The 26,998-nt window shown below is 51.6% G+C and overlaps 3 protein-coding genes and 1 pseudogene across 5 annotated transcripts; 3 read left to right on the forward strand and 1 right to left on the reverse strand.

The window, feature by feature from the left end:
- Positions 1-700: 700 nt before the first annotated feature.
- FBXL12 (F-box and leucine rich repeat protein 12) lies at positions 701-11,509 on the reverse strand. Of its 2 annotated transcripts, none has more exons than XM_017642912.3 (4): positions 11,376-11,509; positions 8,153-8,382; positions 7,987-8,059; positions 701-2,136 (listed from the first exon to the last, which is right to left on the reverse strand). In XM_017642912.3, the coding sequence occupies exons 2-4, from the start codon at positions 8,236-8,238 to the stop codon at positions 1,315-1,317; spliced, it is 981 nt and encodes a 326-aa protein (XP_017498401.1). In that variant the 5' UTR covers positions 8,239-8,382; positions 11,376-11,509; the 3' UTR covers positions 701-1,314. The 2 variants fall into 2 exon arrangements, with proteins under 2 accessions (XP_017498401.1, XP_017498403.1); XM_017642914.3 differs by having other exon boundaries at positions 8,153-8,335; positions 11,376-11,498.
- LOC108385475 (serine/threonine-protein phosphatase PP1-gamma catalytic subunit pseudogene) lies at positions 2,579-3,806 on the forward strand (annotated as a pseudogene).
- UBL5 (ubiquitin like 5) lies at positions 11,435-12,935 on the forward strand. Its single transcript, XM_017642915.3, has 5 exons — positions 11,435-11,611; positions 11,755-11,821; positions 12,017-12,100; positions 12,261-12,298; positions 12,774-12,935. The coding sequence occupies exons 2-5, from the start codon at positions 11,766-11,768 to the stop codon at positions 12,815-12,817; spliced, it is 222 nt and encodes a 73-aa protein (XP_017498404.1). The 5' UTR covers positions 11,435-11,611; positions 11,755-11,765; the 3' UTR covers positions 12,818-12,935.
- Positions 12,936-17,290: 4,355 nt separating this feature from the next.
- On the forward strand, positions 17,291-26,844 carry PIN1 (peptidylprolyl cis/trans isomerase, NIMA-interacting 1). 2 transcript variants are annotated; one of them, XM_017642910.3, is made up of 4 exons: positions 17,291-17,439; positions 19,417-19,629; positions 25,463-25,573; positions 26,303-26,844. In XM_017642910.3, exons 1-4 carry the CDS (start codon positions 17,382-17,384, stop codon positions 26,410-26,412), a joined length of 492 nt encoding a protein of 163 aa, XP_017498399.1. In that variant the 5' UTR covers positions 17,291-17,381; the 3' UTR covers positions 26,413-26,844. The 2 variants fall into 2 exon arrangements, with proteins under 2 accessions (XP_017498399.1, XP_036849861.1); XM_036993966.2 differs by lacking the exons at positions 25,463-25,573; positions 26,303-26,844 and adding an exon at positions 23,446-25,445.
- The last annotated feature ends 154 nt before the right edge of the window (positions 26,845-26,998 follow it).

Below are 26,998 nucleotides of genomic sequence, written 5' to 3' on the forward strand. Positions count from 1 at the left end.
CCAGTGGGAAAAGCATGGGAGAAACATCCAGGGCTTTTGTGACAGGTGGGCTTGGAGTAAGAAACCAGGGTGCCCGCTGGGCCCTCTTCTCCTGGCTCTGCCCTCCACGGAGCAGGCTGAGCTCTAGCAGGCCGACCGTGAGCCTGCAGAGCCCCACGCCCACCTACGCAGCTCAGATAAGGAGTAACACTCGCGGGTGGGCGCTCCTGATCACTATCTTCTGCCACCTGCATATTTCAAGTGGCTCAAACGGCAGGAAAGGAACTTGCTGAACCCCTAAAACCCGAGCCACCTGTGGGGACCCTCCAACTTCACCCTTTCATCTAACTGCACTTCCTATTGCTCATCTTTTGTTCCTGAGGCCACAGGGACCTCCTTCCTATTCCTGGAAAATGCCAAACTCATTCCCATCTCAGCATCTCTGCCTTTTCGGTCTTCCCCAGAGCTTCCCAGGGCTGTTTTCCTCGTTGCCTCTCAGGTCTTGACCAAGAGGCCTGCCTTGCCCGCACATCCTGGCCTCCAGCACATGACCCTCGCTTATTGTCTCAGAGTCCCTGAAACTACTCCACGGATGTGGTCACCTGTTTATTGCCCTGCCTTCATCTCAGATATTATCTGCTTTGTTCACTGCTGTGGCCCCAGTGCCTTGAACAGGGCTGCGAAATAGTTGGTGCTCAAGAAATGTTTGCTAATAAATGAATAAACCCAATGCACTTTTTTGAAAAAAACAAAACACAATGTATTTTCTTTAATAGCAAAATAACATACATTGTGGAAAACTTGGAAAATACAGAACACCAAATACAGAAAATAGCATGTAAAACCTTCACTAACATTTTAATTATAAAAGTGCAAGTCTCACTTGCCTTTCTCTCTGCTTCCCTTACGTGCATGTAGGCCTATGGACAATGCATGGGGTTGCACAGGCATGGGTCATTCCAGGTCTCCTGAGCAGTCTCAGCTTCTCAGGACCCCCCAGCTCCTAACCCCACCTTTCTGCATCTGTCCTGTTCCTGAGAAGGACCCTTGATCAGGGACTTTTTGGGGCCAGGCTGGTAAGAGTAAGGCTTTACAACATAACCATGAGGTAGCTATGGTCTTCCCCATATCCAGAGAGCTTGGCTGATGTCACCAAGGCCACATAGCTGGCAAACAGTGACTCCCCTTGTCTGGAGGGTTCCAAGGCCCTGGTTCTCTCTCTATGGCATTCAGACCCCCACCCAGTCTGATCACCTGCCCTCTACAAAGTGCTACTCAGAGGGTCTGGGGCTCATCAGTGGAAGCTGAGATGGGTCCCTGGGACAAGTGGTATGGTCACATCCACCAGTCCATGGACTCTTTGGGGCAGGCCCTGATGATCACCATACAGTGGGGCAGACCCTTACACAGGATCTTCTCAGCCTCCTGGCCCTCCCACCCCAGCCCCTGGAGCTCAAGGACCCTGAGTCTGGGCATGGTGAGGCAGGATGACAGGATTTCAGCCGGGGAAGGCATTTCTGGGGTGATGAGCGGGCCCAGCAGGCACAGACTCTCCAGGGCTGGCATCCCCTCCAAGATGGCCAGGCCAGGGGCAGAGAGACCCCGCACAGTCAGCCGGATCTTACGCACACCTCGGAGGTGCAGGCTGATGGCCAGGAGGGTGCTGTCGGCTGAGAGGGTGCAGCCCAGCACTTCCAGCCTCTGCAGGTAACTTAGCTCCTGCAGGCCTGCATCCAGCCCTGTCTCGGTTACGCGATAGGTGCCGCCCAGCACCAGTGAGCGCAGGGCACGGAAGCGCGTCAGGCCCTGCAGGTGCTCGTCCCGGAAGGCAGGGACGCGATCCAGCACGATGCACTCGAGCAGGGGCAGCACGGTGGGGTCCTGCTCCTTGACGAGCCAGGCCATGGAGATCTCACAGCTGTGCAGCTCCAGGGTCCTCAGCGTGCAGGGCAGGCTGGTGATGGGCACCATGCTCAGGTCGGCCACATGCAGACAGAGGCGCTGCAGGTTGGGACATTTCTGGCCCAGGGCCCTCATCAGGGTAGGAGATAGCTGGGGGGCCTGGGAGCCTAAAAACAGGTAGCCACCCATCCGCAGGGAATGGAGCCTGGACGCCATGTACCGGCGAAGCAGATGCCACATGATTTTTGGCCGCATCTGTAAGAGCCAGAGATGGGGGTGACAGGGAGGGAGATACGGAGATTTTCCAAGGCCCCTGCCTGCTTGGAGACAGTCAAGCCCCAGCTGGGGCTTTAGGGCCCCCCTGAGCTTCTGCTCTTCCCAGCCAGCTTCACCTAAGCAGACCCCTCCCCAGGAATAACAATAGAACTGAACCCCACCATTTTGACTTCTGGGTTTGAACAAAAACAATGAGGGAAAGAGAAGGTCATAACAGATGTGTCTATAGCAACACAGTGCACTCCCATTATCTTCAGAAGTAAGTGAGAAAGCAAAGCAATCCACCAGTGTTTCATCCCTTTCTTAATGACCACCTCCTGGAGAAATAAACAACACAAAACAAAACTGAAAAGGGCTAAACTGTCCATGGTAAATTTAGGTTAAAAACAAAAAACAACCTGATAACATGAAAGCTGTAAAAATTAACGCTGGGAAGTTGTTTAGGAGAAAACAAGCCAACAAAGGCAACATAACATTTCATTGCATGTATATATTTTGTCCTTAAAAACAGAAAGGAAGTGGTTCCAGTGAGAGAGGAGGAACCAAGGAGCAGCGCGGTTGGGGGGTACCCGCCGCGGCTGCTGCCACCGCTGCCACCACCTCTGCTCGTGGCGTGGGAAGGGAAGTGTGAATCCCGGGCGCGAGCCAGTGGTGGCTCCGCTGCGCGAGGGTCGGGGGTGGGAAGGCGATGGCGGATATAGATAAACTCAGCATCGACAGCATCATCCAACGGCTGCAGGAAGTGAGAGGGTCCAAGCTTGGGGACTATGTGGCCAGGGGGTAGCAGTCATTGGAGAAGATCTGCCTCTTACTGGCTTACAAAATCAAATATCCCGAGAATTTTTTTCTTCTCAGAGGAAACCATGAATGTGCCGGCATCAGTAGAATTTATGGATTTTATGATGAATGTAAAAGATACATCATTAAACTATGGAAAACTTTCACAGACTGCTTTAACTGTTTACCGATAGCAGCCATCGTGGATGAGAAAATATTCTGCTGTCACGGAGGTTTATCACCAGATCTTCAATCTATGGAGCAGAATTATGAGACCAAATGATGCACCAGATCAAGGTCTTCTTTGTGATCTTTTGTGGTCTGACCCCAATAAAGATGTCTTAGGCGGTCTGACCCCAATAAAGATGTCTTAGGCTGGGGTGAAAATGACAGAAGAGTGTCCTTCACATTTGGTGCAGAAGTGGTTGCAAAATTTCTCCATAAGCATGATTTGGATCTTATATCTAGAGCCTATCTGGTGGTTGAAGATGGATATGAATTTTTTACAAAGAGGCAGTTGGTCACTCTGTTTTCTGCACCCAATTATTGTGGAGAGTTTGACAATGCAGGTGCCATGATGAGTGTAGACTAAACTCTCATGTGTTCTTTTCAGATTTTAAAGCCTGCAGAGAAAAAGAAGCCGAATGCCACGAGAGCCCTAACACCTCCAAGGGGTATGATCACAAAGCAAGCAAAGAAATAGATGTCATTTTGACATTGCCTAGTGGGGACTTGTAACATATAGTATATAACCTTCATTTTTAAGACTGTAATGTGTATTGGTCAGCTTGCTCAAATAGTGTGTTTGTGGGGCTCCCCTTTCCATTTTTGACTGAATGAATGGTATTTGCTGGTTATAACAGCAAATGAAAGACTCTCTACTCCCAAGAAAAAAATGTTTTGTTTTTTTATTCTCTATTCCCTTTGCAAACAACTTTAATGATGGCGTTAAAGCTGTACACCCAGGGACAGTTCATGCTGTCTAAGGGGTAAGTGTACAATCGATCTTTTTTAATTCAGCTCAACCCATGAATAATGTAAATGCTCATATTCTTTAGGATATAAAGAGAGCCCTAGGGTGCTCAATCTGTATATGTTATTGTCATAAAATACATACTGTTGATACAAACCACTGTGAACATAGATTTTTTTTAACTTTTAAATTTTGTTTCAAAGGGATTGCCTTTCTCTCATCGTCTTGTCTTGTACAAACTAGTTTTTATAGCTATCAAAAGAGAATTAACTTTTCAACCTTGCCAGCATCACTCGTATGTGTATTTAATGAAAGCACACTTTCCCCTACCTTACACTTAAAATAACAAAGCCATTATTTTAAATGTTTATGACTCTTTCCTAAAGCCAAAGTTTCTGTTGAAATATGTATTGACACGCCCCTTAAGTACAAGGTGGCATGGTTGTGTATGCGTGTCACCTTCTTCAGGATTCAAAAACAGGTTTCTGATTTTGAATAGCAATTAGTAACGTAGTGCTGTTTAAGATATTAATAATTAAATAACATTTTGTACAATTTCCATATAGTCTATTCATTAAGTAATCTTTTTACAGTTACATCAGGCCTGGACCCATTCATTCAGAAATCTTCAAATTATAGAAACAATACTGTTCTATATGAGTAACCAATTATGCTTTCTTTGGCCTACATTCTATATTCTGCTGTGAAGTTGAGGCTTATAAGTCAAAACAAAGGAACTAACTTACTATTCACCAGTTTATACAGAACTCACAGTATCTGACCTTTTAAAACTAAGATCTGTTAAGAAGAAATCTGTTTCAACAGACGACCGTGTTCAATACCATGTGGTGAAACTGAATTCAGGCTTATTAAATGACGAACTTGTTAAATCCTCTCGGTGTCTATTTATCAGCACAATACACACAGGAGAACTGTTGATGGCATATTGAATAGATTTTAATGAATAAATTGCTCTGGAAACCACACACACACAAAAAAAAAACAGAAAGGAAAAGAAGAATAAGAAACTGCCTAGTGTAAACTAGCTGACTGCTTTTGGCAGAGGAATCAAAAATGCTTGGCCAAATTTAGACGTGCAAGCTTGGGCCCAGGGAAGGGGGCTCACTGCAGTGACCACTAAAAGGCAACTCCCAGGAGTAGAAGCCACAGCTGGCAAAATTTAAAACAGGCACAAGGCCAGCAGACAGATCAACTTTTACTTGCAAAAGGATACATGAAAAATTTCTTTAAATTTTGCGTTATTGACCCGGGCGTGGAAAAGCAGATCTCCAGGCATGCATGGGTCTGGCTAATCTGTCTGGTGCTGACATGCATTGGTCTGGCTACTCTGGAAGGCAATCTGATGCTTCTATTGAATTTAAAATGTGGACACCTGCTACTACCAGTTTTGCTTTTTTAAGAATATAGATGTTCGCCATAAAACTCTTAGAAGAAAACATAGGCAAAAATCTCTTGAATATAAACATGAGCAACTTTTTCCTGAACACATCTCCTTGGGCAAGGGAAACAGAAGCAAAAATGAACAGGTGGGATTACATCAAACTAAAAAACTTCTGTACAGCAGGACAAAAAGTCATCCTACAGTCTGGGAGAATATATTTGTAAATGATTTATCCCATAAGGGGTTAACATCCAAAATGTTTAAAGAATTCATACGCCTCAAACCAAAAAAACAAGTAACCCAATTAAAAAAAGGGCAGGCGGACCTAAACAAAGACACTCTCCAAAGAAAAAATATAGATGACCAACAGGCACATGAAAAGATGCTCCACATCGCTAATCATCACAGAAATGCAAATTAATACCACAATGAGATATCACCTCACACCAGTAAGGATGGCCAATACCCAAAAGAAACAACAAATGCTGGCGAGGATGTGGAGAAAGGGAAACCCTCCTACACTGTTGGTGGGGATGTAAATTGATTCAACAGTTGTAGAAAGCAATATGGAGGTTCCTCAAAAAACTAAAAATAAAAATACCATTTAACCTGTAATTCTACTCCTAGGAATTTATCCAAAGAAAACAAGATCCCTGATTCGAAAAGACTTATGCACCCCTATGTTTATCGCTGCACTATTTACCAAGATATGGAAGCCAAGATATGGAAGCAACCTAAGTGTCCATCAATAGATGAATGGATAAAGAAGATGTGGTACATATACACAATGGATTATTCAGTCTTAAAAAGAAAAGAACTCCTGCTATTTGCAACAACATGGATGGATCTATAGGGTATTATGCTCAGTGAAACAGCCAGGCAGAGAAAGATAAATACCAAATGATTTCACTCATTTGCAGAGTACAAAAACAAAGCAAAACAGAAGGAACAAAATAGCATTAGACTCATAATGAGACGCCAAGAAGGGACTAGTGATACCTAAAGGGGAGGGGCTGGGAAGGGTGGGTGAGGAGGGAGGGAGAAGGGGATTAAGGGGCACTACAATTCGCAGTCACAATATAGGTGGGTCATGGAGACAGTAACACAGCAGGGATAATACAATTAAAGGCTCTATAACATCTTACTATGTTTATACAGTGACAGCAATGGAGTAAAGACTTGATGATATGGGAGAATGCTGACCCACTGTGTTGTGTATGTGAAATTATCAGATTGTATATCAATGATACTTTAATTTTAAAAAAAACATAGATGTTCATGTTTTTGCATGCAAAGAGTGTCCCTAGGATACAAAAAAAGGGAGTATTTGCTGCCTCCAGGGGTGACAGAAGCAGGGAGAGACCTTACTTTTCACCTCTTACTATTTTGCATACCTTGAATCCTTTGTATGTATTATTATTTTTAAAAATGAACTCCTGTGGGGGGGACTTGATAACATGGGTGAATGTAGTGACTGAAAGGGTATCTCGCCGCGACCCTCCTGACCCAGAATGACTCAGGAGACACAGGCCCACGCAAGAGATTTATTACCTGAAAGAGAAAGTGGCTACCCCTAGAGAGAGAGAGAGAGAGAGCAGCAGCGTGGTACAGAGTTGTTGTGGCCGGAGTACTGCTGGTCCTGTTGCCTTGGGGTAGGGCCAGGATGTTTAGAATTTTAGAAATAAGGTGGGGCAAGCCCAGGCATAATTCTCACCAGCTTATGTGCTTGGGGCCATGGGGTAAATGGAGGATAAATTACTATATTCTTGTAGTGACCACAATGTTGCTCTTGTGAAAAACCTTCATAAGATTGTATATCAATACCTTAATTTTTAAAAAATGAACTCTTTATTCTGTTTAAATGCACACACTGACTGACCAAGTAATGCCTCATTTTTGGAATTTACTCTAGAAAAACACCGGTTTCTGATAGCATTGTTTTAACAGCAAAAAATAGGGATAAAACCCTCAATAACCACTGATAAGATAACAGCCAGGTACATAGAAACTAAGGACAAAGTAGATCAAAAGATACCAACATAGGCAATTCTCAAGACCTGCAGGAAAGAGTGGAAAATTATATTTTGCTGGTAAAAGACAAAAAAAAATCATTGGATCATACTAACACTTACTGAGCACCTATTCTTTGCCAAGGGCAGTGCTCAGCATTGAAGTAGAGCGCTCAGACCGTATCTGGTCGGGCAGCAGTCTCCTCCAGAAAAAAAAAATGTCTTGGTCAATATCTTGTTGCAAGGGGTTTGAGCCAAGATTCAACACGGCCTGACTCCAGAGTCCACTCTCTGCTCTTACAATGTTGCCCTTTCCTTCCCCAAAATGCAAGAGATGGAACGAATCTGAAAATTAAGTTGACTCTAAAATGACTTCTCCGTGAAAACTCAACAACAACAACAATAACAGACAATGTAATTATCAGCTAGCGTTTAGCGTATGCTGACTGTATGCCAGACATTGCTCTAAGCTCCTTTCCCTGCACCATCTCGGTTCTCCCCATTTGGAGGAGGAAACTGAGGCCGGGAGGTTGCAGAGGAAGGAGCACGTACGCCACGCGGCCGGGAGGCGCCCCGGACCGCCTGGCTCGAAATATGCGATAGCAGGGGTGGTGCTCGCGGCCAAGCCTCCCGCCAGCCGCCCAGGCCCGCCCGACAGCCCCGCATACCGTGTAGAGCGTCAGGTCGACGTGTCGCCACAGCCACCGGTCGTCCACCAGCCTCTTCCAGCGGTGACAGACCCTGGGGAAAAGGACCCGCCGTTAGAACGACCCCGGCCCCGGGGACCGGATCCACCCCCCGCCAGCCCTTCTCCCTCGCGAGGCGGGGCCGCACCTAGACATGCGGATCCGGTCCCGAACCGGGAGGTAAGAGAAGACCTCCAGCAGGACCGAGTCTGGCAGCTCGGCAAACGCCGCCATAATTCCGCCGACACGCACGGCTACTTCCGGCTGAAGGGATTCGAGATCTCGTTGCGGGGACGGTGGCCACGGTCTCCAGAGACTTGCAGTTTTCCTCCTGCCGGGACAGGGGTGAGCAGCCGCCCCAGACTAGCGCGACCTCATCTAGCGGAGAAACGGGCGAGGAGCCCGGACTTCACCCGAAAGGCGTAGCCCGGGAGGTGACGAACCCTGGGGCGGGGCAAAGGGCGGTGACGAGCCCTTGGGGGACGGGGCTGAGGAGGTGAAAAACTCGGGGGCGGGGCCAAGAGCCGGGAAGAGCTCGGGGCCGGGGCTCCCGCCGTTTGAGTCTTTCCCCTTGCAGTCTCTGTCACTGCATTACAAGGACCTCTTTGCTTTTCTTCTTTATTCATTTTCCCCCTTTATCAGACTGAGTTCTGAGGTGGCAGGTCGGCTTTGGTCACTGCTATATATCCAAGGCCCGATGACAGGCTGAGATGTTGGGGAAGGGATCTCCTGAGCAACTGCCTGCACTCCTAGGATTATTTGCCCTCTTATATATACCGTGTAGAGCGCATTTATGAATCCCGAATGGGGAGGCTGCCTTTAAGTTCGGCAGAAACCAGGTGTCCCTGTCCCTGGCTCAGTTACAGGGGTTTCCTAAGAACATCTCCTGCCCAACCAGGCAGGATGGGTGGAGAGGAGGGAACACCACAAATATGCTCTTTCTTCTGGGTCAGAAACCCCAGGAAACAAGGGGAGAGAGGAGGCCTGCCCAGCTGGCTCCTCGGTTCCTGATCCAGAATTCACCTTCCTAGGAAGCATCTACCTCCTCCCAGGAGCAGCTGACTGCAGATCCTTCTACCACCCAGACAGGGGAACAGGTCTGTCCTGGCTCCTTGGACAGCAGTCACTGAGTCCTTCCATGGGAAACCCCAAATTCTCACCACCAGGATGTGAAGAGGGATGTCTTAAGGTGAAATGTCTTGTCTCGTTGGACTATGTCCCCTCCTGCCTGGGTCCAGGGCAAGTAATCCATGCAGCAGTGGTAACGTAGCCCTGGGACTTCCCACCACCAACACCCTCAGGATGGCTCAGCCCTGCTGGGACTGGCAGCCCTGGGGAGGGATCCCCACCACTCCACATGTAGCCCAAGCTCCTACCAATCCCAGACTTTTTCCTCCCCTTTCAGCAGCCCTCCCACCCTTTCCAGCCCACCAGTCTATAACAGCGTCATGACCCTGTGCCTGAGAAATATTTAAATCAAACATTGATTTAAATAAATGAAAAGGTCTATGTTTAAATCAAACATAGACCTTCTGGTTTTTGTTTGTTTGTTTGTTTTGAGAGGGCATCTCTCATATTTATTGATCAAATGGTTGTTAACAACAATAAAATTCTGTATAGGGGGGTCAATGCTCAATGCACAGTCATTAATCCATCTCAAGCCTAATTCTCGTCAGTCTCCAATCTTCTGAAGCATAACGAACAAGTTCTTACATGGTGAACGAATTCTTACAGAGTGAATAAGTTTTTACATGGTGAACAGTACAAGGGCATTCATCACAGAAACTTTCGGTTTTGATCACGCATTATGGACTATAAACAATCAAGACCTTCTGGTTTTAAAAGCTAACATTTACTTTTATCCCCAGTTACTAAAGTAATTTACGCTCACTATAGATAACCTGGGAAAACACCTAAAAGCACCAGAGGACTATGAGACTCAGCAATTCTGCCATCTAGTGGTAACCACCAACACTTGTGTGAGCCAGTATTTCTGTGAGCGCAAAGATGTGCACTTCCTGACTTAAGCACAACATCCATCCCTTCAGTTCACCCTTGACCTTCCTATCTCCCCTCTTGCCTGTTTTCCTACAACTCTTAGAGGCCTGGCCCAAGACCAATCCTACTAGAATCCTGGGGTGGGAACTGCTATCCCAGTTCCATAGATGAGGAAATGGGAATCAGGGCAAGTGTGTTGCTTGAGATCATCGAGCTTAATATTAAGGAGTAAGGCTGGGGTTTTGACTCATCTGTCTTCATCCAAAGCCTGTTTCTCCAATCTCAATAAGCTTTCCATTCAGATTCCCTACTCTCTTAAACCACCTTAAAGGGACTCTGCAGAAGTAAGAGGAATGACAGGTTCTGAGTCAGGAAGGCCTTTGAACTTAGTGTGAGTGGTGGGACCTCTTGGGCCAGCTCCCTAAAGCAGGCCAGCCCTACCAGGGTTTCTGGGTACCCGCCTTCTCCACAGGACAGCTTCTGTTTTCCACCTGATCTCACAACCTACTTTGAGAAGGTGGATTGGGTGAATCTCAAGTAGTGGCCTCTTTTCAGAGTGAATCCCTTTAGGCTCACCAAACTGGGAAGATCCTGTCTTCTGAGAAGGAACAGTTGAACAGTTCCATTGGCAGCTGGTTGAGCTCAGAGAGGAGTAGCCCTTTCCCACCGGCCCTGGGGAACCAGAGCAGTCCAGGGGCTGCTTTGTGGCTAAAAGACAAGGTTGAGACCTGGTGCCTCCTGCAGGACGCAAGCGACCTTCCTTGCAGATACTATAGGCGGGGCGATTTTGCACTTCAGCGGTTTACAGCTTCCTCGCCTGTGTTGCAGGTTAGCGTGCAATGCAGATTCTAACAAGTGCTGGTCTCCAGTACAGAATCAGGCGAGTTCCTTCGCTTATGGTGTCTGCACGCCAGATGTCCCAGGTTGCAGGCACGATAATCAAAGGGGAGGGGTGAGCAAAACGCTTCCGAGGCCCTCAGTGACTACAGGGGCCGGGCGGGATGACTGCAGGACTACACCCAGCTCCCGTAGCCCCGAAGCTGCAGTAAGAGGCTGCGTCGGGCTCGGGAACTGGTGGTCACCCCCCACCCTGCCAACACACAGACACACACACGCACACACACACGACGTCCTCTGGGTCCCCCTGACGTCCCCATTGGCCGGCGTCTCCCCACGGCGAAGGGGACCTACCAACCGCTTCCAAAGGCCTAAGCCCCTGACCTCTGACTCTCACTGAACGTCCCTTCCCCGGCCCCGGACGGCCGGGACCCCCACTTGGCCCCACGCACTGACCGCAGGTGTCCCCTGCTCAGGTTCGGGACCCCAAAGTCGCGCACCCGCAAGCCCATTACCAGCTGGAGTCTAGGACTTACTAAGCCAGGTGTTGAAGGGACTGGGGGCGGGTCTTCCGGTTCCGCGCACTTCCACTTCCGCTTCTCTGGGTTCCTCTCTAGCCTGGAGTGAAGGGGGTTGTGGCGTCGGCTGGTTCCCGGCGATTCGAGGTGAGGAGGCCAGGTCGAGAGGCCCGGAGTCGGAGAAAGCTGTGGGGGACCCGGCCTTCGAGGGCCTGCAAGAGACGAGGCCGAACTTCAAGCGACCGGCGGGGAAGGTGCGGCCGCAAGGGACTTGGGGCCCGGGGTTACTCGGATCTGGGGTTTCGAGGGTGAACGTAAGACTCACACCTGGGATCTTGGGCCCTGGGAGCCCCCTGAAGCCCTGACTCTGCCGCCTCCCAACCCCCACCCTGTGTAGCTCCAGGCAGGATGATCGAGGTTGTTTGCAACGACCGTCTGGGGAAGAAGGTCCGCGTAAAGTGCAAGTATCCTCCGGCAGCCGAGAAGCAGTAGTCCTAGGGGTGCTTGGCAACAGGCAGACAGCCCAGTCTGTGTTGTAGATGATTTTAGTTAAACCCGGGAGAGGGGCGGTGGGGTCCTGGCAGAGTGCATTCAGCCCAGGATGCCCTCTTGCGCGTTTTATCTTCTCCTTCCGTTTTCCTTAACTTCTCCGCGCCCAGCACTGATGACACCATCGGGGACCTTAAGAAGCTGATCGCAGCCCAAACTGGCACCCGTTGGAATAAGATCGTCCTGAAGAAGTGGTGAGTGAGGTGGTAGAGCTGGGGGCTGAACAGGACCAGGCTACAGATTTGGATTGGGGGAGCCCAGCAGACAGCCCCTTGCTGAGGCCCAGCTTCCTCAGCTTGCCTCCAAGGTGAAGAGCCATCTTAGGCTTCTGTCTGAAAAGTTTTTATCCCACAGGTACACGATTTTTAAGGACCACGTGTCCCTGGGGGACTGTATCCTTTCTGTGATTTCTTGAGGAGGCATCTACATTCTCAGACTTGGCTCTCTGTTCAGTGCTGGAGTCTATGAGATTGATTAGGCCCATAAGGTGTTTAGTTAAACTTAATATGTGGCATATGGTAAGCATTTAGAAAGTGGGAACCATATTATTTTGTTGGGGGGAGGAGGGTGGCTGACTGGTGAAATATTTTAACCAGGCTTAGAAGACACTTTAAGGTCAGTGTATTTATTACTGAATTCCACCTGAGTGTGGACAGGAGGTCAGGGTGGAGTGAGACTCAGGCATGTCTGTTATGCAAAAAGAGCATAGGCTTTGTTATAGTTTGGATTCTCTCCAAATCAAAATGACCCAGTCCAAAATGGCTTCTTGGCCCTGGGCAGAACCCACAGGCCATCCAGACCTAGCTCTGAGAGATGAGAGAGATGGGGATGGAGCCCACAGTGACGATTCCTTAACACTTACTTCAGATGAAATCCATGATGGGATGAACCTGGAGCTTTATTACCAGTAGAGCAGAATTCCTGCCCCCTCCTCTGTCCTGTCCTGCCCTCCCCTCTTATCCCCATTCCCCCACACTGGTATGGATGCTTGTTTTTAAAAATTCATGTTAATAAAGACTTAGAATCTGCTTCATTGTTGTCATCTTTGAGTGAGGGCTGTCAGACATGGGGAGAGTTGATGTCTGATTGTCACTATGCTCTCAGCACTCAGCTGGTCATTAAGAGCTCAAGATCAACTGAATCAATGAGGGAAGAGTAAGCCAGCCAACTGGGAGCCTGAGTAGAAACCCAGAGCTCTGGGGCTTGCCATGGGTCTCTGAAGGTCAAGAGTAATCAAGAGATTACTAGAGATTCCTATCATCCCAGTAGACCAAGGAGCCTCTTGGTAAAGATGAGATGTAGTCAGGAATACAGGTTCTGGGTTCAGACTGACTATGGGTGGAATCCCAGCTCTATCACCAATGGTGACCCTGGGCAAGTTACTGAACCTCCCTAAGCCTTCATCTCCTTATCCGAACAGGAACTGATGGCGTTTTAATTTCATTGGCATGTAGTGAAGTGTAGATGGCATAAAGCATGGTTAAACATCCACAGTTCCTGACACTTATGAAATCCTAGTGGACAAAGCAAGACAGTGTAGCATAGGCTGAACTTTGACCAACTGTTAGCAGTGGCATTTGGTGAAGTGACCCTCTCTGACTCTCTAAGAGCAGATGAGATAATACATCACAATGAGATAATACAGTAAAACAGCAGGATGCCTGGCACACAGTGTTACTGTCTCCAGGCTTCTTCCCCCAGGTGTGAGTAGACAGGACACCAAACACCCATCTCTGGTCCCCTGGTCACAGATCCTAGGGTTTCCCTTAACCCTGTTCTTTCCCAGAGCTACATTGTGGAGCCCTTCTGAAGGGCTTCCCCTAGAACCTTGCTCCATCCTTCCCTGTACTGAACTGGCAATCCTCCTGGGTGTAGAAACAGGTTCAAATCCAGCCCACTGCTCATTCCCTTCCTCCCAAGCTCCGCCCAATCTGCCTGCCAAATTTCTTGGGAGGTGGACCCACCAGCTGCATAGGATGCTGGTGGCCTGGATCCCTCAAGGGTAGTCTCTCCTTGGTCCCTGCCAGCCCTCTTGGCTTCCCTCCTGTCCCTGAACTCCGCGTCCTCCTGCCATGCCAGAAGTGGCTTTCCTGGTACTCTCCCTCTTCCTAATCATAGAGCTCAGTCTCCTCCTTACCTGCTTTAAAACAAACCCAAGAAATTTTTTCACTACATGACAGCCTTAACAAGGTGATTCCTTATTAATTTCAAAGTATTTATTCATTATAAAGGGGAAAATAGTAAGTGATCAAAGTTAATATCACAAGTGTGGTAGTCAGACTGAAGATGGCCACTAATGATCCCCAAGTTCTGGTATTCACACCCTTGTGTAATACCTTCTTGAGCATAGACTAGACTAGCTTCTAACAAATAGAACATGACCAACGCGATGGGATATCACTTAAGAGGTTGTTGAAAAGACACTCTGTCTCACTTTCTTGCTTTCTCCCTTGCTCATTGATGAAAGCCAGCTGCTATATGGAGAGGCCCCCAGCTAATCATGAAGAACTGTGGTCCTCAGTCCACATCCCCTTAGCCACTGAATCCTGCCAGCAACATGAGTGAGTTTGGAAGCAGATCCTGCCACATTAAAGCCATCAGATGAGACCACAGCTGCTCTGGCTGGCACCAGTTAAACTGTGCCTGATTCCTGACCTGTAGGAACTGAGATAATAAGTGTTAACCCACTAAGTTGTGCAGTAATTTGTTATGCACCAATAGATACCTTAGTACAACCAGTAATACATTGCAACACCATTACCTGTTTTGGTGCATTGAGGAAGCACATAGTCTCTGTGAGAGCCTTTCTGATAATGCATAACCTCAATCTAATCATGAGAAAATACCAGACAAACCCCATCATGACAAAACAGAATGAGGGCCATTCTACTAAAAAGTATAAAAGTCATTGAAAGATAAGACCTAGAAATTGTCACATATTGGAGGAGATTAAGGAGTAATGACAGTGTGGTTCTTGGAACATAAGTAGTGGTAAAATGGAGGAAAGTGTTTAAGTCTAGTTAATAGTGTATCAATGTTTACTTCTTTTGATAATTCTAGGGCAGGGCTTCTCAGGTTTGTCACTGCTGTCATTTGGGGCTGCATAATTATTTGTTATGGAGGCCATGCATCGTAAGATGTTCAACAGCATCCTTGGCCTCTACCCAATAAATGCCACTAAATCCCGTGCCCCTTCAATTTGTAACAACCAAATGTCCTCTGGGGAACAAAATCACTCCTCCTTGAGAACCTCTGATCTATTCTGTAAGGTGATACTATAAGGGAGGCTGGGTGGAGAACATTTAAAAACTTCACAACTACTATTGCAACTCAGCCCCTATTTTACTAAGCCCCTTAGATTACTGTTGCAAATCTAAAATAATCTTTTTTTTAAGAAGATTACTATTATGCTAATCTTGGAAAAAAATCAAGTGTTCTGTTAAAAGTTAAGTTCCTCTGTTTTGTTGCCCTTGTCTGGCTTGGATTAATACTTAGTCCATAGGCACACACCTGATCATCTACATTTGCCCTCTTACAGCACTAAACTATGTTTTCTACCTTTATCTTGCATCTACCTACCACTTCAGCATTTTATTAAAAATAAAAATAATAATAATAATAATAAAGGGAGAAATGTGGGATCCATATATAAATCAAGTATAAAAATCAAACGAATATTCATATTTGACCTGATTGTTTATAGTTTATAATGCGTGATCAAAACCGAAAGTTTCTGTGATGAATGCCCTTGTACTGTTCACCATGTAAGAATTTATTCACTCTGTAAGAATTCGTTCACCATGTAAGAACTTGTTCGTTATGCTTCAGAATATTGGAGACTGACGAGAATTAGGCTTGAGATGGATTAATGATTGTACATTGAGCATTGACCCCCCCTATACAGAATTTTATTGTTAACAACCATTCGATCAATAAATATGAGAGATGCCCTCTCAAAAAAAAAAAAAAAAGTTCCTCATTTCTTCCTTTACCTGCACCACCAGTGGTAGTCATTAACGTATTTGAATGAAACCAGAAAATTTTGTTATAATCTAGTTTGTATACAATTGAGGTAATTATACATACTCTAATATGCATACTGTTCCACAGGTTGCCTTTTTTATGCTTTTTTAATGCTTTAATATCTTTGTTTTGTTTTGTTACACTTACATACTACAATTGCTATGCTGTACTATGAATTGCTTTTTTTCACCTGACAGATAGGTACCCTTGCTGTGGGCCAGACACTGTTTTGAGTGTTTCCTATAGTGCTCATTTAATCTTTGCATCAAAGGTGTGTTTGAGATATGTATTATTTCTTCTCCTCCTTTGCAGATGGAGAGGTAGAAACGCAGAGACTAATTTGTTCAAGATCATAGCAAATGGTAGAGCCAGGCCTTGAACCCAAGCAGTCTGGCTCCTGAGTGCTCTTTACCTTCTACCACCTCCTGACTAATTGCTTGTGGACATGTTCCCTGTGTTTCATGTCACTGCGCTTCACCCTTTTTAACAATCACATAAAGGCCCATGTTATAGATGAACTGTCACTGAAATCTTCCCGACTGATGTCTTTACCTCCCATATCTATCTCCAGCCCTGGGTCCCCAAGCACCTCCTCAGAGCCCCACAGGTGCTGCAGACTTAATTTTAAATCAATTCAAACTGAGCTCATCCTCCTCCCACCCGCGCCTCCTCCAGTGCCCCCCCCCCCCATCTGAGTGGCAAGGCCAACACCCATCAGTCGCCCAGGACGGAGGCTGAAGGCAGACTGAAAGGGAATAAATAGATTCCAAAGGAAATGGAGTTTGTTTGGCTCAGTGGCATAGGGAAAGGGTTAGCGTTGCAAAAAATAAAAGGAGGTGGGTTAGCTTCGGACTTCTGGAAGAAACAGGTGGGAAGAGGGAGAATCGAAGAGCCAAATTTAGGCTTCTGGGTTCTTAGCTGCTCATCACCAAGGCAACTCGTTGCTATAGCAACAGCAAAGGCCGCACCGCCCTTCTCAGGTACCTTGGCTGCCGTTACCTCCTTACCAGCCAGACATTTCCGCCTGGGGAGCTTGCGGGCCTCCGGGAACGGCGTAGCAAGACGCGAATTGCTAGTGCCGTAGCCAATCGGATGAGCTCTGCGGCGAAGGACGCAAAAGAGGGTCGGACTTTTTGAAACTTGCCAAAAGGTGCTGTGGGGGGCGGGCTCGCGTCCCTTCCCCGCCATTCAGGGGCCCGGGAGAGGAAAGGGCGGGGCCCGGGTTAGGCCGACAGGGGGCGGGCGCAGGAAAAACGTGTGGAGGGTCCGCCCGCTCTCGCTTCTGCCCAATAGGAAGCCAGAAAGCCAATCGGGACAGTTAGGGTGCCCAATGAGCGTTACCAAAGGGCCTCGGAGCGAGGCGCGCCAAGCCAATCGGAGGCTGCGGTGGGCGGGCACAGTTAGCTCCGGCGGTGCTACGGGCGCGAGGCGGGCGCTGCGGCAGGAGGGAAGATGGCGGACGAAGAGAAGCTGCCGCCCGGCTGGGAGAAGCGCATGAGCCGCAGCTCAGGTGCGCGGGGGTCGGGGCTGGGGCGGGGCCGCGCGGGCCGGCGGAGGCAGGGCTCGAGCTCGCCCCTCGGGCGTGGCGCCCCCGGCCGATTCCCGGGGGTCTGGGCTCCTCTGCGTTCTCCCGACGAGACCGCCCCGGCCAGCCCCATGGGGGCTGCGAGCCTCAGGGGCGGAGCGGGGAAGCCCGAGGAAACTGAGGCAAGGGGCGGGGCCGAAGAGGCCCAGTGCGCCGCCCGGGTGGAGGGGGGGAGGGGCCGGCGATCCCTCGGCACACCCCCGGGTAGTGGCCGTGGCCCTGGCCCTGGCCCTGCCGATCCGGCTGACACCTTGTGGCTTGATGCACCTGACGTGTTGAGGAAACGTCTGTGCACCCTGCTGGGCCCGGGGGTCACCCCAACCCCACGCTAAGGGCGCGGCCTCAGGGTTGCGGGGCCTCCGATCCACAACCTTCTCTTCCTAACATGCCTGCCGCGCACACCTAATGCTGAGTCTGCGATATCCGCCGAGTGATGCTCTGCCTGAGAACCGTCCCTGTGCTTGGGGGCCGGGTTTAAGGCATATCCGCAGTAGCGTTAATCATAGGCACGTTTATCTCAGCGCCAAGCATTGTGTCAAGTGTGTTCTCTCCCTGAAGAGCCACCACTAGGGAAGTAAGTAGTTATTACCCCCATTTTGCAGGCGAGGAAACTGAGGCCCAAAAGCTTAAGGACCGCCCAAGGTCATGGATTTCAGCGGGCAGGGGCTGGGTGAGAATCCAGTCCGTGTGACTCCAGAGGCCCCTGCCCATGTCACTACAGCTGCTGGCGAGCAGGCCAGGCATCTCACTCCACTGCCTCCATACCCCATACTAATCACACAGCCGCAGTAATAATTCCTGTTGTTGAATGCCAGCTGCTCTGGTGAGCCCTGCGCATGCATCATCATCATTTCTCCACATTAACCCTAGAAGTTTGATGTCCTTAGTCTCCCACCTTACCCCACTTTTCAGATAAGAAAACAGGTTCAGAGAGCTAGAGCCCATTGTCAAGGTTTTACCGTCAGCCAGTGGCTCAGCTCTTGCCCAGCCTCTTCAGCCCTGACCTGTGGCTGTCACCTGCAGCAAAAACACTACCGTGACCAATTCTGGGCCCCCTTGCCTGCATTTCCGTCTGCTTCTGCTCTGATAAGGGTGATGTTCAGCCCTTCATGGTGCTGGGCGCCAGTCCTCCACGTAATCCAGGCAAACTCTGGGTTCCCAAAATGACATCATGGAGCTTCTTATTGGCAGCCCTCCTTCCCCCTCCTTAGTCCCTGGATAACGTCTGGCCCCTAATTGTGCAGCATAGTTAAGACTCAGCACAGGGCTAAGAGCAGAGCTTTTGTGACTGACAGCCTGCGTACAGTTCCTGCCTCCACCCGTGTGTACCTGGAACAGGGCTGACACTCAGAAAACATCCCCAAAGATGCAGAAGGTGGGGCCTCAGTTTTGTCATCTATAAAATGAGGATAATAGCTGTCACACTCATGACATGTGCTAGGCACTATCTATCCTCAGCACTTTACAGATAGGAACTCACTGGGTCCTTACACCTGAGCAGGTACTGTCAACTCCATTTTACAAGTGAGAAAACTAAGGCCTGGGAAGGTAGCTCAAACGGGGAGTAAGAGGCAGAGCCAGATTTGAAAAGGCACTGTGGCTGCCCAGTACATGCTTTGGACCACTCCCTGCCCACACACCCCCACCCCACCATCCAGCTTCCTCTCTGCAGTCACCCTGGGTTATTTTCCTCCTTGAAGTTATCAGTGACTGAAGTTATCCTATTACCCTGTTTGGTGCCTGTCTGCCCCCATCTGGAATGTTAGTTCCCTGAGGATCTGTGGCAGTGGTGAACGCAGTGGGTTTGCAGACTGAAGGCATTCATAGGCCAGTCCCTTATCCCGGCCTCAGGGCAGTGTCCTCAGCAGGTCCCCGCTGAATATCCGCCTCCCCCTCCTCCAGGCCGGGTGTACTACTTCAATCACATCACCAATGCCAGCCAGTGGGAGCGGCCAAGTGGCAATAGCAGCAGTGGCAGCAAAAATGGACAGGGGGAGCCCCCCAGGGTCCGCTGCTCACACCTGCTGGTCAAGCACAGCCAGTCACGGCGACCCTCGTCCTGGCGGCAGGAGAAGATCACCCGGACCAAGGAGGAAGCCCTGGAGCTGATCAATGGTGAGCAGGGCTGGAGACAGGGTGGGGAGTGTCTCTCTCCAGGGGCCAAAGCCAGCCTTGTAAAAATCACAGCAGACCCCCCCACCCAGCACACTCAGCTGTTATGTGTGATGCTGCCTGACCCCGAAGTGCCTGTCCGTGACGTGAGCCTGGCCCCATGGCTGCCTCCTGTTTCTTCCTATCTGGCATTTGAGGGTGAGCCAGGGTGGGCAGGAGGACCCACCTTAAGGGGCTAGCAGACCTGGGTTCAGATAACAGCTGTGCCCCATAGGCTGGGTGACCTTGGGGGACTTGTGTCACTTCCTTGAGACTCAGTTTTCACCTCCATAAAATCGGCACCATCTATTACATACCTTCCTCCAAGGCCTGTCGGGGAAGTTCAGTGAGATGAGACAGTGTTGGATACACAGTGGGCCCTCACTTGGTGGAAGGTATTGTTGAAAGTCCAGTCTTCAGGCAGGGTCCTGGGGCACATACGTGGACGGGTCAGGAGGGATACTGGAGAGGGAGCTTCAGCAGGGTTGGGGGATAAATTCTCTTCCAGGGAGGAGGCTGTTCTTTGCTCTATTTCCTCCACATCTGAAACAATGGTCACTAGGCAGGTATTTTTCTTAAAAGGCCAGATGGTAAATCTTTCAGGTTTTGAGGGCCACACAGTGCCCAAGCTCTGCTTTGTAACTGATAGCAGCTTGAGAAAATATGTGGGTGTGGCTGTGTGCTGATAAAACATCAGGATTCAGCCACGAGTGGCTAGCGGCTGCCATCTCGGACAGCATAGATACAAGACAGCTCTGTGCTTGCAGGAAGTTCTGTTAGACAGTGGTCTGGACAACACGTGTGCTCCCACTGGCCACTCAGCATCTCCCACCAGACTCCCGGGCCGCTCCCACGCCAGACTGCCGTCCTCCCAACCCCTGCCCCACCCCCCACCCGCGGCACCAGAACAGCCTGAGGCCCCATCCGCCTGCGCCAGGTCCTGGCTCTGTGACCTTGAGCAAGCTCCTTAACAGTGCCCAGCCTCAGCCTTTTCACTTGTAAATTTAGTATCAGGATAGTAGGACCCACCTCAGGGGACAGTTCTGGGAACTCCTGACGTGGTGCTGTCAGTTGTGAATAACAGCACCTGGCATCTCGTAAATGTCCCATAATTGCTAGTGGTTATTGTGATCTTTGATGTTGTTAGCACAGGCTTGGCAAAGAGCGCATGTGTCAGTATTGGCCAGTGTTTTACTGTCACATCTCGTGGTCCAGTTCTGGGCCTCTATGGTATTACCTATAGTCTCTTACAGTGAGTGCCTGGCACGATTAGCCTCATGCCTCAGAGCATGTGGACAGGAGCCAAGGTCTTGCACAGAATCTTGAAAGCAGATGAAAGAGCTCACCTCAGCTCCATGAGGGCGGGGACTGGGTCTCTCTCGTGGGCCCATGTTGGCTGCACAGCACTTTGAAGAACCAGTAAGAATCAGGGAGGATTCCTGGCAGAGGAAACAACAGAAAGAAAGGCCTGAAGCTCGGCTGGGGAAGGCTGTGCAGGGGACTGAGGCGGGAAGAGACCCTCACGGGCAGGTTCTGGCCAGGCTGAGAAGGGCCAGGAGCCAGGCGAGGAGTTTGCAGGGTGCCTGGGCCCTGCCATAAGCGATGAGGGCATCTGGCTGCCTCAGGGAAAGAGGAAGAAGTGAGTGGGGAATGACCTGTTGGGGCCTCCCAGCTCAAGTGGTCCCTGTTCTGAGGTTTTCAGACCCAGAAGGGTGGGAAAGAGGAGAGCCCTGCTCACCTTGCCCCAAGGGGACAGGCTGCCCACAGTGGGAACCAGTGCGCCTGTGTTTGCTGCTGAGGCTTCTTTTCCTGGCTTCCGCCCCTCTGCAGCTACTGGGCTGTGGCCAGGGCCCGTCGGGCATCTGAGGACCGGCTGCCTGTCATTGCCGATGTTCTCGTCTCAGGAGGCCAGGCCGTGGAGAAGCCCTCCCTTACCTGCTCCCCACCCCTCCACCCCCACATGCCCAGTGCCAGAGGGTCCCAGGGATGCCCTGTGATGAGCAGCAGCTCCCCCCACCCACACACACACACCCTTGCCCAGGGTTTGCGGGTCATTGAATGCCTTTGCCCCAGTGTCCCCAGCCAAGGTCACTGGCTCCCTTCAGACAGCTGGCTTCAGGCTGGGTCTCTGGTCTTTGGGCCCCTCCTGGGATCTCAGGTTTTCTCAGACTACAGACCTAAGCCTTTCTCCTTCTCCCTGTCCAGGCTCCTTCCATTTTAGAATCAGAGACTGCCCCGTTTGTTCCCTTCAATAATTACGGTGTATCAGCACAGGCTGCTACATCAGACCACCATAGATTGGGTGGCTTAGACAGCAGACATTGATTTCTTGCATTTCTGGAAGTCTGAGATGAAGGTTCTGTCAATCCAGTTAGGGGGTTGGAGGTGCTTTTCCTGGCTTGTAGATAGCCACCTTTCCTCTGTGTGCTAACACGGCCTTTCCTTGGTTTGGGAGAGAGTTTGGAACTTGGTTTGGGAGAGTTCCTTGGTTTGGAACTCGCTGGTGTCTCCTCTTACAAGGATCTGACGGATCAGGGCCCCATCCTCATGACCTCATTTAATCTGCATTATTTATTTTAAAGTCCGTCTCCAAATACAGCTACATCGGGGGTCAGGGCTTCAATGTATGAATTCTGGGGGGACATAAGCAGTCTATGCAATGTGGACAGACAACTGGTAACTGTCAAGGGCTTGCTCTGCGCCAGGCACTGTTTCAGAGCACCTTCTTTACTCCTGGCAGCAGTTTCCAGGCCTATTTTGCAGGTCAGCTGAATGAGGCCCCAAGAGGTAGTCGCCCACCAGATCCCAGAGCTCAGGGTCAGCAGAGCTGGGATATGAACCCAGAAGTTGGGTCCAGAGTCCACCCCCGGCCTCAGGATACACTGTAAGAAGGCTGGCCTATGATCTGCCAGTAGAACCAGATGCCAGTGTCAGGGGCCCCTGAGCTCCCCAAAGCAGGTAGAAGGTCCCTGCTTCAGACGGGGTCTCCTGGAGAGCCCACCCCATGTCTTACTAGCTCTGCACCAGAGCCCCGCCGCAGGGGTGCTGTCCTGGGCAGGGTGTAGGTGCAGTCAGGCAAGGCTGGGGCATTGCTGGGAGGAGGCCGGGCAGGAGAGGGTGCCTGGCATACTTCCTTTCTCTCCCCATCTTGAGGGTCACAGAGAACAGGCATAAGACTGCAGCATTTCTGCCTAAAGGGCCTGGCGGTGGCTCCCTGTCCCTCCTTCCCTGTGGCCCGTTTCTGTCTCCTTTATTCATGAATTCTTCAACATCAGTGAGCACCTGTTATGTGCCCAGAGCCAGGGTTTGGGGGCACAGCAATGCACAAGGTGGACCCGCCTCTGTCCTCCTGGTATGAGGTAGGCAACAGACACAAATCAGACAGACGCGTGCACCATGCAGGGCCCACCAGGGGCACCTCATGCAGCCAGCTCCGGGGGAGGGCTCCTGAGTCATCCTGGAGGACAGCAGAGCTTCGGGCAGGAAGGGACCATTAACAAAGGCCTCAGGTGGCCAGGGGACAGGGACAACGTGGGGGCAGCAGGTGTAAGGCTGAGGAGATGTATAGGGGCCTGAGGTTGGTCCCCTTGTATCTTGGATTGTGGCCAGACCCTAAAGGTCGGCGTCTAGAAAGGGTCACTCAGGAAGGATGTTTTTTTTTTTAATCACTTTTAAGCTCCCATCCAAGCCAAATGCTTTCTGAGAGAGCTGGCTGGTCAGGGAAGAAGTGGGTGCTGGGGGCCGTGGGGTGTGAAAACTTGGCTTTGGTTCCACTTTTAGGCTGGTGCGTGCACGCCCCTTGGCCAGGCTGTCAGGTCTCAGGGATCCCTGCGGCCGCACCCATGGCCCCAGCGCCTGGAGGCGCTTGTACAGGCTGGGCATGCGTGGACAGGTGTGTTTCCTGGAGGCAGGTAGGTACACCAGGGGGCACTGTGTGCTCAGGATCCCCAGCAGCGGCGTGTAGAGGTCCAGAAAGAAGAGGAGGCGGAGTCTCATGCCGCAGGGGCAAGGTGGGCTGATAACCAAAGTCCAGGGAGCAGAGGAGAATCCTAGTGATAGGGATGTATGTGTCTGGAACCAGAGGACCCTCTAGCAGCTCCAGGAGCTGTCTGCACCACCCCAGGGCATTACAGGCAGAAGTGTGACGTCAGTGAGCCTGACTGGACAGGTCATTGTCGTGATGACCAGGCCAGACTGAGAAGTGCAGGCAAGGAAGGCGAGAGGTGGTCCGGTCAGAGAGAAGTAGGGGCAGCCTTGTCCCTGGGGTGCACAGCCCCCACGGAAGGGACGATGGTGACATAAGTGACAGATGATTGTCAGGGTCTCTTTCCATGCTGGGCAGTATGCTATGTGGCCAGCTGGCAAATGACTAACAGTTCAGGCCCAGAGGTACAGGGTGGTCAGGACAAGACAAGAGTGACAGGGACACGAGGGAGGCAGAGGGAAGGACTCGGCATGGAAGCAGGCAAGCGGATCGGACACCAGGACAGTGTGGTCGCTGCCGTGACATGCAGTGAGGCCAGGTGATGGGCATGCTGTCATGGTCATGCCATGTCCCAGGCAGGTGGACTGTGGCAACATTGAGGTCAGGCAGGATCCCATCTGAGGCCATTGAGCCCAGTGAGTGAAGTCTGTATTGGCCTGGTGTCAGGCAGACGGAGTGTCTGGGCCTCAGCACCTCAGGTAGATTTATCAGTGTCCCTGGCATGTCACAGGTACCAGGCAGGCATGTCACAGCCTCCTTTAGGACAAGAGGAGCAAGAGGCAGAGGTGTCACAGTGGTGTCACCTGTAGGTGTAACAGGGTGACCCTCATGTCCAGGGTGTTGCTAAGCCACGGGGTGGGGTCCCAGGCCCCTCAGGGTGAAAGCCCCTAGGAGAGCAGTTGTCAAGAAAGCCACACGGGGCCACTCAGGACAACGGGCTGTCCTTGCATCCTGGGACCAGAGGTCCCATGAGCCCACCTAGCGACTGCACCCATGGGCATAGGGAGGATGCTGGCAGGGATGCCCATCATTTGCCAGGGCAGCTGGTCGGAGCAGAACGGGTGCATTTAGGAGAGGATAGGACGCTCTCTGGACTCAGCGTGGGGGCTGGTGGCTCCTCACCCCCAACACACACCGTCCTCCTTCGGTCCCCTCTAACCCCCCAATGTGCCACACAGGTCCAACACCACCCACTGGCGCCCCTCTGCTGGGGGCCCTGTTCCTCAGTCATCCTTGCCCTTCCCTCCATCAGCCCCACACTCCTTCCCTCCAGGGAGAGTCTGTGCCCGGTGGGGACAGTGTGGGCTGCACAGAGTGAACCTGGTGCGCTGCCCGCACACCATGCCGGGGCAGCTGAGAGGAGAGCCGGCGGCTGCGCCGGGGTTGTGGTCCATGGCAATGGCACACATCCTTCCGAGGGCCGCCCCGGTGAGCAGCCAGGCCCACCTCCTTCCCAGGACGATGGCACAGCTGAGTCCTCTGCCGGCTCCTGTGGCAGAGCTGGGCACGCACCCTGGCCTCCTGCCTTTCTCCTAGAAGCCTCTAGAGGACTCTCCAGCCCTGCCCCGGGGGCTCTGGGGTTCCTGGGTCCCAGCCGCCTCTTCAGTGTCTGCCCCCTTCCTGCTTTCCTCCCGACAGGAGCCTGGAGGTCTCCCTGCGCGTTTGGGGTGGGCAGAGGGCAGGCTGTGCTCACAGTGTCACCCACGTGGTAGGACGGGTTCAGGGACCGTCTGGAGTGACGTGCTGCCCTCACCTGCCCACCACCTGTCCTAAAGGTCTCTCTCCCTGCATGCCCATGTCCTGTGTCCACAGGCTACATCCAGAAGATAAAGTCGGGAGAGGAGGATTTTGAATCTCTGGCCTCACAGTTCAGCGACTGCAGCTCAGCCAAGGCCAGGGGAGACCTGGGTGCCTTCAGCAGAGGTGCGTGGGGAATGGGCACCTCGGCGCCAGGTTACCCCTGGCCGCACAGGTGGAGTTGGGGGATCCCCTGCCGCGCAGGCCTCTGGGTCCACCAGGTGGCAGCACAGCCCTCCTTCTGGGTGCAGAGCCTTCTCCTGTCCTTCCATGGGGATCAGTCTGCAGCTGTTCACCTCTCCTCTTGTTGGGGTATCAGACAGCCCCAGAGCATGTCTTCTACAGTCCCTGTCCCCACCCTGCCCTTGGGTGAGGGCAGGGGCTCAGACCAGCAGCCCAGAGTTTAGACGTATGGGGCAGGGGCAGTGGAAAGGGAGGCTGGGACCAGGCTGCCGCCTCCCCCTCTCCCTCCTCCCTCCTCTGTCTGGGGCCTGTGGAACATCAGGGAAGAACCCAGGAAGGGGTGAGGGGTGCGGGGGAGCCAGCAAGGGGCTCTCAGCCCCTGCCTGTGCCCCAGGAGGCAGGCAGGACCGATGAGGGGGCAGGAGTACGGCTAGGCTGGCGAGACAGTTCATCGCCAACCACGTCCGCCTGCCGTCCCTCACACTGTCCTCCGGCTTCCCAAGGCCTTAATGCCTCTGCCACCCTGGCTGGGGCACTGGGACGGGGCCATAAGCCGCATGGCAGATGGGGCTGAGTGAGCCCGAGGCTCCGTGCGGGAGGGAGCTCCATCCGCCTGGCCCTGGCTTGCGCAGGGTCCTGACCCCCGGACACCACCCCTCACGGCTTCTCTAGGCCAGATGCAGAAACCCTTTGAAGATGCCTCCTTTGCGCTGCGGACAGGGGAGATGAGCGGGCCGGTCTTCACGGATTCTGGCATCCACATCATCCTGCGCACGGAGTGAGGCACTGGCGGCCAGGCCCAGTGGGCGACCCTCCCTGCTAATGTCACACAGTATTTATTGTCCCCAAAATGGCTGGGAGGGGGGCTCTTCACCTCTGGGGGCTCCCCATCCGCCCTGGCTGGGGTCATCCCTGCCAGCCTCCCCTCCCCTTTCAGAATTGAGTTCAGAAGGGCAGTGGGATTGGGGGGCCCCCAGGGCTCCCGGACCTGGGGGCAGGGGTGACCCATCACAAAGAGAAGGCCTAGTTGCTGAGCCGCCCCATGTCCCCCCAGGTGCAGGACGGGGGCAGGAGGGCCTTAAGTTTCTGGTTATGCCAGGTTCCTCTATTCAGTTTGCAAAACGCAAATGCTCCGCGAAGGGCCCAGGCTGCCTTGGGGCCTCTCTGAGCAGCCATGCAGAAGCTCTGCACCCTCAATTAAACTTGGAACCCCTGCTCTGCTGTCCTGGGTCTCATTTCCTCCCTGCCGAGGTCGGGGAGCCACCATCTCCCACCATCCCTGGTGCCCGGAGTCCAAGCTGCCTCCTCCCAAAGAAGCCTCTGCTCATCCTGGGCCTGGGACATACTAGCAGGAATTCTCACCAGCAG

The sequence above is a fragment of the Manis javanica genome, chromosome 13 (genome assembly GCF_040802235.1).
Source record: "Manis javanica isolate MJ-LG chromosome 13, MJ_LKY, whole genome shotgun sequence".
In the NCBI taxonomy this organism is placed as follows: Eukaryota; Metazoa; Chordata; class Mammalia; order Pholidota; family Manidae; genus Manis; species Manis javanica.

What these genes read in the sequence shown, in the direction of transcription:
- PIN1 (XM_036993966.2), top strand. Translation starts at nt 17,382, where the DNA reads ATGGCGGACGAAGAGAAGCTGCCGCCCGGCTGGGAGAAGCGCATGAGC. An exon ending in GCGCATGAGCCGCAGCTCAG is followed by an intron (nt 17,440 to 19,416) that starts GTGCGCGGGGGT and finishes CCCCTCCTCCAG; the next exon opens with GCCGGGTGTACTACTTCAAT. An exon ending in AGCCCTGGAGCTGATCAATG is followed by an intron (nt 19,630 to 23,445) that starts GTGAGCAGGGCT and finishes TTCCACTTTTAG; the next exon opens with GCTGGTGCGTGCACGCCCCT.
- FBXL12 (XM_017642912.3), bottom strand. Translation starts at nt 8,238, where the DNA reads ATGGCGGCGTTTGCCGAGCTGCCAGACTCGGTCCTGCTGGAGGTCTTC. An exon ending in GACCGGATCCGCATGTCTAG is followed by an intron (nt 8,060 to 8,152) that starts GTGCGGCCCCGC and finishes CCTTTTCCCCAG; the next exon opens with GGTCTGTCACCGCTGGAAGA. An exon ending in TCGACCTGACGCTCTACACG is followed by an intron (nt 2,137 to 7,986) that starts GTATGCGGGGCT and finishes TGGCTCTTACAG; the next exon opens with ATGCGGCCAAAAATCATGTG.
- UBL5 (XM_017642915.3), top strand. Translation starts at nt 11,766, where the DNA reads ATGATCGAGGTTGTTTGCAACGACCGTCTGGGGAAGAAGGTCCGCGTA. An exon ending in AAGATCGTCCTGAAGAAGTG is followed by an intron (nt 12,101 to 12,260) that starts GTGAGTGAGGTG and finishes TTTATCCCACAG; the next exon opens with GTACACGATTTTTAAGGACC. An exon ending in CCACGTGTCCCTGGGGGACT is followed by an intron (nt 12,299 to 12,773) that starts GTATCCTTTCTG and finishes CACTTACTTCAG; the next exon opens with ATGAAATCCATGATGGGATG.